A 13,104-nucleotide genomic window follows, 5' to 3' on the forward strand; every position below is an offset into this window, starting at 1 on the left:
ACATTTTGGACTCTTCAAAACCTGTGTAAAGTTATGCTTGCAACACTTTCTATATTCATTCATTGATACAGTAATTAAGATAACCTATGAACAAAAATGGAATTCTGGATTATTAAAAACAAAAAAAAGTGACTGTCACATTTCTATTGCTATCTGTGACCCCATCGACAAGATTTTCTGAATCTTTCTGTCCCTGTGACACCTGTAGAAGAAATGGGGGGTGCAGGCATTACTGGTACGGGAGGGCACATACAGCAATAAAACATTGTCAGATGTTTTCTCCCTTCCCTACGCTACTAAAAATGTTTTTTGATCAGTGTTTTTTGTGTCCCCATTCGAGAAATTCGCCGTTACTTCTTGTCCTGACAGGAATTCAGGCAAAGCTTGGATAGATAACAATAAAAAACTAACAGAGGCTTTAAAACCATTTAAAACTCTCCAGAATCAAATAAAATCAGGAAATGGGCTTTAATCTGTATAACCTACCATCTTCAGTATTTCAATAACACTACCAATAAGTGGTGATATTTTTCATCTTTCATAAAAGAGTGTATGTATATGTGTATATGTTTATATACAGTATATATATATATATATATATATATATATATATATATATATATATATATATATATATATATATATATATATATATATATATATATATATATAATTTATATATATATATATATATATATATATATATATATATATATATATACACACACACATATACACATATACATAGGCACACAAAGTGACACATATACAGAGTATATATCCACATTTATCAAACAGTGTACTAACCAAATATATTAAAACAACATAGTGATAGTATTTATAAAATAATAAAATAACAAAACTGAATCTGTCAGTAAGATCAATGTTAAGAAAAAAGTTTGTCTGAGAAAAGACCAAACCATACCATTATTCTACAATAAGCAATGTGGCCAAAACAAACAGGCCAGGTGCTATCTGTTTTAATTCTAATACTGCAAACAGAGAAAATACATTGCTGCCAGGACAAGTCCCTAACAATGTATCATTATTTTTTTAGTTTATTTCTTTGTAACTATTTTTCCTTCACAACAAATGTAACCAGTGTTGGGCATTCTAATGTTTATAGAGTTGGTAAAACCTTTTTAAAGAATTAGCTGTTTGTGTTTCCCACTTCCATCAGTTTTAAGTTAATGTTTATGGTGAGTTTGGGAAAGGTCTGTTAAATGATGCCACTGGCCATTCTTTTGTGATTGTTTGCAATTTCCTTTCCCAGTACATTTTTTTTTTATTTAGGATTTCCATCTTAATCCGGTGTTCAACCTCAGCCATTTCACATTCTCGCTCAATCTGCTGCACTTTAGCTACATGTACTTCATTCATCTGAATTAGCTGAAGCTGGAGAATAGACATCTGTTGGTGGTGCTCTTCCTCATGCATCTTTGTCAGAAGGCCATTCTGAGAAGGTTTGCTCCTGTAGGTCCTGTTAGCAGTTATTCTGGCAGATGAGCAGGTGGGTGATGGCATGTTGCCTTGACATTTCACCATGTTGACTATAGACTTCTCTGCTGAGAACATCTCTCTCTCAGGCATAACAAAAGATTCTAGAGAATTAAAAATAATAGGAATATTATTACATGTAAAAATGTTGGCAAAACAAAGACGCTCATCTATAAAACCAGAAGAAATATAGCTAAATTAGAAAAAAAATATTAAAAATGAACCTTGCACAAAATTTGATCTACCCTCAACCCACCATGTAAAAATAGCTAGCTAAAAAATAAACATCAAAATAAAAAAATAAGCAATGGAGTGCATTGTTGTAAGATTTGGAAAACTCAGAAAAGGCTAAATGGTGCCTGGCACCTAAGGAAATGCACCAAAGACAGATTTGGTGGTAAGAATCATTTATTCTACTGCTACCTGTTTGTTTTGAAAGTGTCATTAACCACTTGCTGGCCACCCACCGTACATTTACTGCGGCAGGGTGGCCACTCTGTGCCAGATCACATACCTACTACGTGATCTGACACTTCTGGGTCTGGGTCGAGCAATGCCGCCGGCCAGCTCTCACTGTCGTTCGATCGTTCGTTACAGAGGCAGAACAGAAGTCTGCCTATGTAAACAAGACAGATTACCGTTCTGTGAGCGCAGAAGGCTTGGATCCTGTGTTCCTGTAAAGCACTAGTGTAAAAGCACCTCCCCATTACACTGAATCACAGACTAGGTACACAGTAAACCCTTTGATCACCCCTGATGTTAACTCCTTCCCTGCCAGTGTCATTAGTACAGTGACCGTGCATATTTAATTAGCACTGATCACTGTATTAGTGTCACTGGTCCCCAAAAAGTATCAAAAGTGTCAGTTAGTGTCCCGATTTGTTGACTGCAACATCGCAGTCCTGCTATAAGCTGCTGATCGCTGTCATTACTATTAAAAAAATATATACATAAAGATATTCCATAGTTTGTAGACGCTATAACTTTTGCACAAACCAATCAATATATATGCATATTGGGATCTTTTTTACCAAAAATATGTAGCAGAATACATATTGGCCTAAATTGATGAAGAAATTAGATTTTTTAACATTTTTTTTATTGGATATGTTTTATAGCAGAAAGTAAAAAACTAACTTTTTTTGTTTATAGTGCAAAAATAAAAAACGCAGAGGTGATCAAATACCACCAAAAGAATGCTCTATTTGTGACAAAAAGGACAACTTTTTTTGGGTACAGTGTCGCACGACTGCGCAATTGTATCACAAAAAATGGCCTGGTCATGAAAGGGGGTAAATCTTCCGAAGGTCAAATGGTTAAACCCAAATCATTATCAATACATGCTAAATTACATTGTCTGTATAATCACTTTGTCATTTGTTTTTCTGTAAACGGCAAAAAACTTGGTTGATCCTGCTGTTAACTGTCCCTCCGTCCTTGTCTGTGTCCGCCCTGCATCCTGAGATTATATAGACCAGCTGTTGCCACATCTACTGACCATGCTCCAGTTTTAGTTCCCTTCTAATTTGTTAATTTCCTCCTTTTTTTCTTATTTGTGCAGCCCATGTGACTATAGCGTCACACAAATGGATGTATACACACTGGTAAATGACAGTCTCCTCTCTACTTTTCCATGTCCTCCTATTGCTATGGGGGATTTATATAAGATGTTAATTGATGGGGTTTTCATCTCCCTGTTCGTTCCAGCACATACACACAATAGACACAGTCTGGGGGTGCGTTGCACAGCCTGTGATTGTCAGAGCCTTCTCCAGATATCTGTGCAGTGCAAACAAAGTAAAAGCTATTGTCAGTCAGTTAAAACTTCACCTACACCAGGGATATGCAATTAGCGAACCTCCAGCTGTTGCAGAACTACAAGTCCCATGGGGCATAGCAAGACTCTGACAGCCACAAGCATGACAGCCAGGGGCAGAGGCATGATGGGACTTGTAGTTTTGCAACAGCTGAAGGTCTGCTAATTGCATATCCCTGACCTACACCATGTTATTGCAAAAAACAAAAAAATATATAAATTATTATTATTATACAGGATTTATATAGCACTACACAGTGCTTTACAACATAAGGGCGGACATAAACATTTTCTTTTGTAATATAGATTTGTAATACTGTTTATTTTGATTCTCTATTCTGAAAGTGGTTTTTTTTGGTCATGTGACAATTTATGTCTGCACTGTGCAGACACAAATTCATAGTCCAGATGTCCTCAGAAGAGTACTTAAACCTCCTCCCTCAGATCTTTCACTGAGGATGGGAAAGACTTGGGAAATGTCATGTAACTGCTGAACAGCAGTGATTAAATAAGGTATTATAATATTATATATGGTAAGTACGGTATGCTTTGCTAATGAATGGTGCTGCGCTGTTACAAATAGTGTAACTGCTGCAAGCACCAATAAAGGTGACTCCGGAACCAAAAATTATACAGTGCTAATGAGTGGTTCTGCGCTGTTACAAATACTGTAAGTATGAATATACTTTATTCATATTATGTTGAATCTGTTTTTATTAAGTTTCAAACAATCTTTTTTTTTTTTTTAATCTTTATTTATCAAAGTTTTCATATACAAAAACAAGGGTATGGAAAACAAAAGAAAAAAAACATCTTTCTTGATCATACATCACGGGACACAGAGTATTTATTACATGGTGGGTTAGATAGGCACCATTGGTGATTGGACACTGGTTAACCACAATTAAGGAGAATTCCTCCACTATATAACCCCTCCCATATGGGGAGGACCTCAGTTTTTTCACCAGTGTCTAAGGTGGTGGGTCACGTAAAACCTGCTGTGAAGAAAGATACAGTTTGGTCCCTATGGGGGCTTAAAGGGCTATGCTGACTGGATCCATATCTCGGGCCCATATTTTGACTCCCAAGATGGTATGGTACCCGGGCCTCGTCATCCGAAGAAGCAAGGTTTTGCCTGTAAGTCTCTCTTTGGAGGACTGGGCTCTGAGAAAACCAGGCTTGGTGTACTATTAAAACAGTGACACGAAAGTTTCTGGCAGAGTCTTTTACAGGTCCAGGTAAGAGGTTTCTCTGAGTAGGAACCCAGAAAACCCTGAAGGTTGGCACAACGCTACCCGCCATGATGGGTGAAGGCTGGAAACTGTCTGTTCTCAGCAGTTCCTGGGGACAGGTAAGAGAAGTTAATCCTATATATATATTTATATTACAAATGGATTTTCAATGAGTAGTTGCATGTCTTAACTGATTTCCACCACTAGAGGGAGTAAGGAGCAAACTTACGTGCCTTTCAGATACACACTCAGTGAAGTCCTCCACTGAAGGTGTTCAGATGCCAGGTGGCTAATTTAAAAGCCCAGAGCATTCAGAGCTCTGTAAACAGATGGACACAGAGTGGGGGCAGTGAGCATCCTAAAGTGGTTGGATCCAGGCTAACCTAAGACACCTACTCAGCATCAGGTTGTGCAGTATTAAGCATATATGTATATTGTGAGACTTTTAGCACAACAGTGATTGCATATGTACTAGTACCTCTGCTTGTAGCTTGGGACTATGTCTCCTTGTAAGAGGGTCTCGGGGAGAGGTAACAAAGGCACAAGAAAGTCACCGCCTGTGTCTAGGGGTCCTAAAGATGCCTGCAGATTACCAGCCCCCCCCTGCAAGACTGGAGCCAGCCTCACAGGATGAGTCAGTGCCCCTGTCAGGTTTTGCAGCCTCTCCTAATGTTACAGCCCCAGCGTATGTCACAGAGGATTCCCTTAGGGCTACATTGGAGGGTTTTGAGGGAAGAATTATGAATTTGATTTCAGCTTCCTTAAAAGATAGCAGGGGTAGATCCCCTCCCTCTGCTGCACTTTCTCTTTCAGATGGTTCTTCTGACAATGAGGAGAGATCCCTTTCAGAGGATTCAGAGGAAGAGGAGAGAGCTTCTTCCTCTCAGGCACTCAAGAAGCAGGTCCAGTATTATACTGAACTAGTGCGTTCCACATTTAAAATGCCCTCTGCTGAAGCTGCTACATCCTCTGTTTCTTCCCTGGGGGTCAGAAGGATCCCACGGACTGCCTTTTCCTTTCCAATTCATCCTTTAATGGATAAATTGTTGTATGAGGACTGGGGACATCCCTATAAACTGTTTACTCCTCCTAAAAGGTTTTCTATGCTTTATCCTCTGGAGGTAAGCTTCACCAAGAAGTGGGAGGTCCCATCCATGGATGCGGCTGTCTCTTGTGTGAATAAAAACCTGACCTGTCCCTTGGACAATGCTCAGGTGTTTAAAGATCCAACTGATAAAAAGCTGGAAACTTTATTAAAAGCCTCCTTCTCCATGGCTGGCGCTGTAGTCCAACCTACAGTCGCAACTGTGGGTTTATGCCAATTCCTCAAGGAACAGGTTAAGCAGATGCTTGGCCTCCTTCCCAGTGAGGAAGTGGTGAACTATGCAGACCTTCCTCAGGTGCTGGGTTTTATGATTGATGCCATTCTGGATTCTGACCAGCAAGCATCTCGTTTGTCTCTCCTGTTGGTATACATGCGCAGGTCCCTTTGGCTTAAAAGTTGGGCAGCAGAGCTTTCATGCAAAAGATATTTAATTGGCTTCCCATTCAAAGGGGAATGCCTATTTGGGGATGACCTAGATAATTTTATCCAAAAAATTACAGGTGGTAAATCTACACTCCTACCATTAAATCAAGAAAAAGGGGAAAATAGGGGATGGGGGGATTTTTGCGTTGTCTAACATAAATTTATACACTTGACTTATTGTAAGTAAAAAATATAGATTTTATTAACATATTCATTTTAAAAGAAAAACAGACAATACAAACTTTTGAGTTAGCAATAAAATATTATATGCATTTGGTGGTCATCGTCTTATATAGGTGGGTAATAAATCGCAGCAAGAGATATTGCACATTAGCCCGACATGTTTCGCTATTTTAGCTTCCTCAGGGGATGTGCAAGAGATTTATTAAATTGAGACCACTAAATAAACAGAAAAAAGCAGAGTTATAACAAAAATTTACAGATCACTATAACATTTACACATACAGAGTATCAATGTTGATTATGAACCCAGTTGCTTATAGATTTTTAGACACTTACCCCATGCAACAATTGCACCTTTAAACTGCCTGGCCAGTTCTCTGACTTGATCCCAGATACATCGAATCCGAGGGAGTCAATATGGCAAGGTCATAGAGGGCTGATAGGGAGACACTAAGGGATATTAGGGTTGCCATAAGGTTAAATCTTTGCTTAAATGTGTTTAAAAATAAAATAAAGTTTATAATTTATGTGGAGAAATATTTGGGGAATGGGGAACTGGGGGGAAAGATGAGGAGAAACAGTTAGTGGGAAAGGGAAGAGAGGGGGGGGGGAAAGGGGGGGGAGAGGAAAAAGGAAAAAAGGGGGGGGGGGAAGAAGAGGGGAAAATAGAAGGGAGAGAAGAGGAAACGGAATGTTTGAAGGCCCAGAAACACCAGATGTGGAAGCTTTGCATTTGGAGGTCGCAGAACTGAAACAAAAGTATGTGGGGGAGGGGGGGAGGAAATCGGTGTATCTCATTATAATAATGTATAGTTTTATACTCACACTGGGTTCTATATTAATTCGATTATCTAAAAGTCCATGAGAAACACTGGCGCTTGAAGAGTTTTGATCAGATCTTATGTGGATTTAACTGCAGAGGCAGACTAGAAAATAATGATGATGATAAGGAATCTATCTTTGAAATTTCTATTTATTTTAAAAGGAACAGGAAACTGACAGGTTTGTTTAAATGAAGTAGAAGTGCAGGCGGTTGTCTAGATTATTTGAGTTGTTCGTTCAATTCAAATGGCTTCAACAGTTTCCCTGTAAGGAACAGGTGGAAGCATTGAGAAATTTAGCCAACCGACCGGAGTAGCTGACTACACAATTGACAGAGAGATGGGTGAGTGTTTAATAGAGAGCATTACAGGTGACAAGAGGTACAGCTCACCACATATGGGTGCTCTAGCATGGGATAGATAGTTGTCTGATAGCCGGCTTCACGATACCCGACACCCAAGGATGGGTGTCTAACCACACATAGTAAATAATAGTGTGAGCTGATAGTTCTCAAGTGAGAGCAGATTCATGCAACGTTGCATAGTAGTTTGCAATGTGAGTTAAGAAAGAGAGGATGCGTCCACGTCTGTGTCATCTTACCTTGCAGCTCGCTGGTCACAACAATAGTGTCGCCCTCCGGCTCAGGCTGATCTGACAGCCTGACGCGGCCCTCCAACGAGCTGGCGTGTGACGTCCCCGGCTCGAGGCGGACGCAATGACGCCTGTGCGCAAGCGCCAGGGCAGCTTACAGCCTCTAAACTACAATACCCATGGGGCCCCGGGGAGAGCAGAGGGTCTCGCACGCCCAGTGCTCAGGGACGCACACAGGGCCCTCCAACCAATCCCCGGGACGCCAAGGCATGCAGTGGTGTTCCCGAGGGGAGTAAAAAATCCTACATGGCAAGGCCCTTATGGGATTTCTTTTAAGACTGCCCGGTGGTGCCAGGCGTGGAAGTGGGCCTGCTAAAAGATGGAAGGTGCAGGCCCTGGGCGTCCGTATGGCCTGCCAGAGCAGATGCCCGGGGGCAAGACGCATAAGGGCATGGGCCGAGGGCTATATGGCAAAGCTAGTTATATGTGAAGGGCTGGAAATAAGCATGCGGATAAAGGGATATGACCACATAAAACCCCTACAGATAAAGTGTCAAATAAGCAAATGAGTCCATTTACATAAATATTATATCCTTCCTGAGAATCACGAGTGTGTCAATATTGTCAAAGTATTATGATTTTAAATGTTTACATTTAAATATAAATCAAAACACAAATTGTAAATACAATATCTTAAGAAAAAATGCATATACTTAAAACAATCTGAATACTATAAAGACAGTCATGTTCTAGAGAAAATACTGGTATTATTATTAATATTGTTTATGTATTAACCATGGGGGAAGAAAAAAAAAAAGGGAAAGTGAAGGGAAGGGGGTAGAAACAACGGGGGGAAAGGGGGGGCATCTGTCTTACAGTGGAAAGAGGGACTGTCAAAACAGATGGTCCTCTCATTGTCGGGGGATGGTGGGATTAACAGAAGGCCTAGAATGAAAGCAAAACTAGACTGCATGACAACACTCTCCAGTGGGGGAGATGAGAGAGAGATCAATTGTGGACAGGAAAATTTACAGGAAGGATTTGAAGCTCAGGTTTTCATTGAAGCCAGGGAAGCAGGTGGCCTTCAGATTGTAAATCCACCGAGCCTCTAGTTGTAGTAGCATGCGGTCGACACTGCCCCCTTGAGCATCCGGGGGAATGTGTTCAAGCGCATAAAATTCAATAAACTGCGGGTTAAAGTCGTGATACATGCCGATATGTCGGCTAATGGCTGTGTCCATTTTCTTTTTCTTTATGGGTTTGATATGGTCTCGTATACGTTGGAAAAATTGTCTTTTGGTCTTGCCTATGTAAAAGCCACCACATCGGCATTGAGCAAAGTATACAATGCCTGATGCTTAACATGTGACTCTGCAACGAATGGAGTGCCACTTTCCATTGGGCAATCTAAATTTAGTTTTTGCAGCAACATAGTCGCACATATCGCATGTTCCACAAGGAAACGTACCGCAGTTCGTGGATTCCATGGATGGTTGTACAATTTTGAAGTGGCTGCGAACCAATTGGTCCCTCAAAGAGGGGGCTCGCCTGAAGGTTATTTCGGGAGCATTGTTTATTTATTTGCTCACAATAGGGTCTGCAGCCAGAAGAGGCCAAAACTTCTTTAAAATATATCTGAATTGTTCATGTTGGTATGAGTACTGGGTGATAACCCGTACTTTGTCTGGTTCCTTCATTTGTTTGTTCGTAAATATTAGTGAGTTTCTATTTTGTTCATTAGCTCTATTAAAAGCTTTTTTAAGACAGGTATGGCTATACTCTCTAATCATTAATCTGTTGTATAAGTCCCTAGCTGCAGTTTTAAACTCAGATTCCCGACTGCAATTGCGCTTGAGCCTTAAATACTGGCTGTATGGGATGCTTTTAATTAAGGAGGTGGGGTGTGAGCTTTAAGCATAAAGGATAGTGTTCCCTGCTGACGGCTTTCTATATAGAGATGAATCGAGTTTTCCATTTGCATTGATAGAAATAACTAGATCAAGAAATTCAATTCTGTTTTGGCTACAATTCATGGTAAATTTAAGATTGAAATTGTTGATGGAAATAATTCTCAAAAATTCATTTAGTTCAGTATGGGTTCCAACCCAGAAAATAAGGACATCATCTATGAAACAATACCAGGCTAGAATTTTATCATGAAGATGGTTAAGATCGTCTCTGTTGAGGACATCCTTCTCCCACCCCCCCCCAGTTACAGGTTTGCATAGGAGGGGGCACATTTGGTCCCCATTGCGACCCCCTGTACCTGGAGGAAGTGGGAAGAGTTAAAGACAAATATGTTGTGTTTTAAGATATAGTCCAATAGATCCAAAATGAATGCATTGTATTTGGCAAACGGGCCTCTCTCATTTAAATGTTGTTCAATTACTCTGAGGCCTGCATTGTGTGGGATAGCATTATACAAGCTTTCAACATCCAATGCTACTAGCCAGGTGTTTGGGGGAAGTGACAAGTCCTCAATTGTTCTTAAGAGGTCAATGGTGTCCTTGATGTATGATGAAAGTGCTGTTACATGGGGTTGAAGGTAACTATCTACCAGGGAACTGGCATTTTCAGTGAGGCTTGAGCATCCAGAAATTATTGGACGTCCCGGGGGTTCGGTTAATGATTTGTGCACCTTTGGTAGTGCATAAAATGTGGGGATCCTCGGATCCTTCACATTTAGAAAATTTTAAGTGTTTTGGTCTATGACTCCTTGACGGTAGGCTCGAAAAATAATTGTGCGATATTGTGTGTCAAAATTTTTTATCACTGTTTTTGAAATGGGGCGATACCAGTTGCGGTTCATTAAAACATTCTGGCACATATTCACATATTGTGGAACGCTCATGACAACTAAATTTCCCCCCCTTGTCAGCGGGCTTAATTATTATGTCAGGATTATCTTGTAAGGACTTAACTGCATCAATCTGTTCTGTGGTTAAATTAGAGGCCTTTGAACTAAGGATTTTGAGCTTCTCAATTTCTTTGGTTGTTTGTTGTATGAATGCCCAAATGTTTGGGTTGGTATTTAGGAGAGGAAAAAGTCTCGATTTGGGCTTGAAAGACTGAGGGGGGGAAGGACACACCAGTGATCGACAACGTGGGGGGCCGACCGAGATCCCCGTTGTCATCAGTGGTGTGTCCCTCCTCCCAAAGTTCCATCACGTCCTCAAGGGCCTGGTGATTCTCAATACTGTCTTGGATATTTAGGTTACATTCTGTTAGATTTGTTTGTTGAGAGGGTTTGTCAAAAATTGTTCTATATAGAAGTCTGCGTGCGAACAAATGTAGATCTTTAATAAGTGAAAATTTGTCACATTGTGAATCCGGGCAGAAGGAGAGGCCTAATTGTAAAACTTGTATTTCCGTGTTTGTTAAAATGTAAGGGGATAGGTTAATTATAGATAAGTGAGAGTTGGTTTCTTCACTATCATTGACAGTAGGTGTGGAGTTCAACGTGTGTCTGGATTCTAGTCTTTCCCTAAAAAAAAGGGGGGCTAGTTTGATATCCGTGGGTGCTGGAGTGCCTGATGGGGATATAATGGCTTCATTTGTACTAGATTTTTAGTGGGGTTAGGGTGTAGGGGGGAAGCTGTGTTTGACGTGGATGGTGCTATGGGGATCATTGAAAGTGAAGCCGAAGCTTGTGGTCCACGGGTGGCGGACGGTGTAGATTGAGGTAAAGGAGTTGGTCGTGCTGGCGCCTGTTTAATGTGTGCCGATTGTGATCGACGGGCTGTCAAATTGCCCAAATGATGTGTCAATGACTCTGTAGAGGCTGCGTCTGAATTGCCTTTACGTCTCTTAGGTAATCTATCCCCTGATAGATCACGATATATAGTAGATTGGTTGGATGAAAGGGATGAAGAAGATGAGGATACATTAGTATTATTGTCATTTGTGTTTTTGGTGTGAGGTTCAAAATTGTAGTTGGAGGGTCTGTTTCTAGTATTAGTGTTTTGGGTCCATTTGTATGCAAAGCCATTGGTGTGTGCACTTAAGTCCCTCAAAAATTTGTTTTCTTTGGTGCGAATGATATTTAGAGTGTATCTGTCTATGTGTGTTTTGAGGTCTTGTTCCTTCTTTTGGAAACGAGCGCTTGTGGATATGAGTGTATAGTCCTAATACCAACGAGCAGTGGAGTTATCTAGGGATTTTAACTCAATATCGTATTGTGTGCATAATATAGACATCATGCCCTGTGAACATGCTTGTAAGTTATTTTCCCAACTGGTTTTTAGGGATTCCTCGATTTTTTTTAAATTAGGAAAAATTTGAACTCTAAGACCCCAGGGGGCTATGTTGTCCTCCATATATTTTTGGAAGTATTTTTTATGCCAGAAAGTTCTTACTTTGCGTTCAAGAATTTGTTGGAGTCTGAGAAAAGCTTGATCCAGGTCCTTATCAGAGATTTCCACAGAGTGTTGGGATTGTTGAATTCTGTCCATGAGGCCCTCCCAGGCCTCTCCACTGAAGGTAGCCATACTGAGAATTGAAAACAAAAGGGAAGGGTAGGGATGAAAGAAAGGGAAGGGGAGAGAAAGGACCAGGATGGGACAAAGAAACAAATAGCGGATATACTAGGCTGGTTAAACAGATTTATATTTGGAGGTAAATTCCCATGATTAAACACATTCTAAAGTAGTACTAAAATCTAGAGTCAGCTGTAGTAAAAAGTATCATTAGTAAACTAGGGTTTAGTTGTTTGTTGTGTTGTCAGCAAACGGACCGGAATGGACGTGTATTCAAACACTTAAACATGGAGTTTTATATTAGTTTGGTCCGAATGATGAGAACACCCATTCTAAAGACACCTCATCCCAAAGAGCATTAAACCCATACTAAACTAAATGAATTTTTGAGAATTATTTCCATCAACAATTTCAATCTTAAATTTACCATGAATTGTAGCCAAAACAGTATTGAATTTCTTGATCTAGTTATTTCTATCAATGCAAATGGAAAACTCGATTCATCTCTATATAGAAAGCCGTCAGCAGGGAACACAATCCTTCATGCCCAAAGCTCGCACCCCACCTCCTTAATTAAAAGCATCCCATACAGCCAGTATTTAAGGCTCAAGCGCAATTGTAGTCGGGAATCTGAGTTTAAAACTGCAGCTAGGGACTTATACAACAGATTAAAGATTAGAGGGTATAGCCATACCTGTCTTAAAAAAGCTTTTAATAGAGCTAATGAACAAAATAGAAACTCACTAATATTTACGAACAAACAAATGAAGGAACCAGACAAAGTACGGGTTATCACCCAGTACTCATGCCAACATGAACAATTCAGATGTATTTTAAAGAAGTTTTGGCCTCTTCTGGCTGCAGACCCTATTGTGAGCAAATATATAAACAATGCTCCCGAAATAACCTTCAGGCGAGCCCCCTCTTTGAGGGACCAATTGGTTCGCAGCCACTTCAAAG

At 40.2% G+C, this 13,104-nt stretch overlaps 1 protein-coding gene across 4 annotated transcripts in view; it reads right to left on the reverse strand.

Moving 5' to 3' along the window:
• Positions 1–689: 689 nt before the first annotated feature.
• Positions 690–13,104, reverse strand: part of MSANTD3 (Myb/SANT DNA binding domain containing 3) — a 1,043,106-nt gene continuing 1,030,691 nt past the window's right edge. The window contains exon 4 of one of the 4 annotated variants that reach the window (XM_073630740.1): positions 690–1,601. In XM_073630740.1, coding sequence (XP_073486841.1) covers positions 1,195–1,601 — 407 coding nt within the window. In that variant the 3' untranslated portion in view covers positions 690–1,194. The remainder of the gene's footprint in view (positions 1,602–13,104) is intronic. The other 3 variants (XM_073630737.1, XM_073630739.1, XM_073630738.1) reach the window with 3 other exon arrangements.

Source organism: Aquarana catesbeiana, linkage group LG05, assembly GCF_042186555.1.
Source record: "Aquarana catesbeiana isolate 2022-GZ linkage group LG05, ASM4218655v1, whole genome shotgun sequence".
NCBI classification, from domain to species: domain Eukaryota; kingdom Metazoa; phylum Chordata; class Amphibia; order Anura; family Ranidae; genus Aquarana; species Aquarana catesbeiana.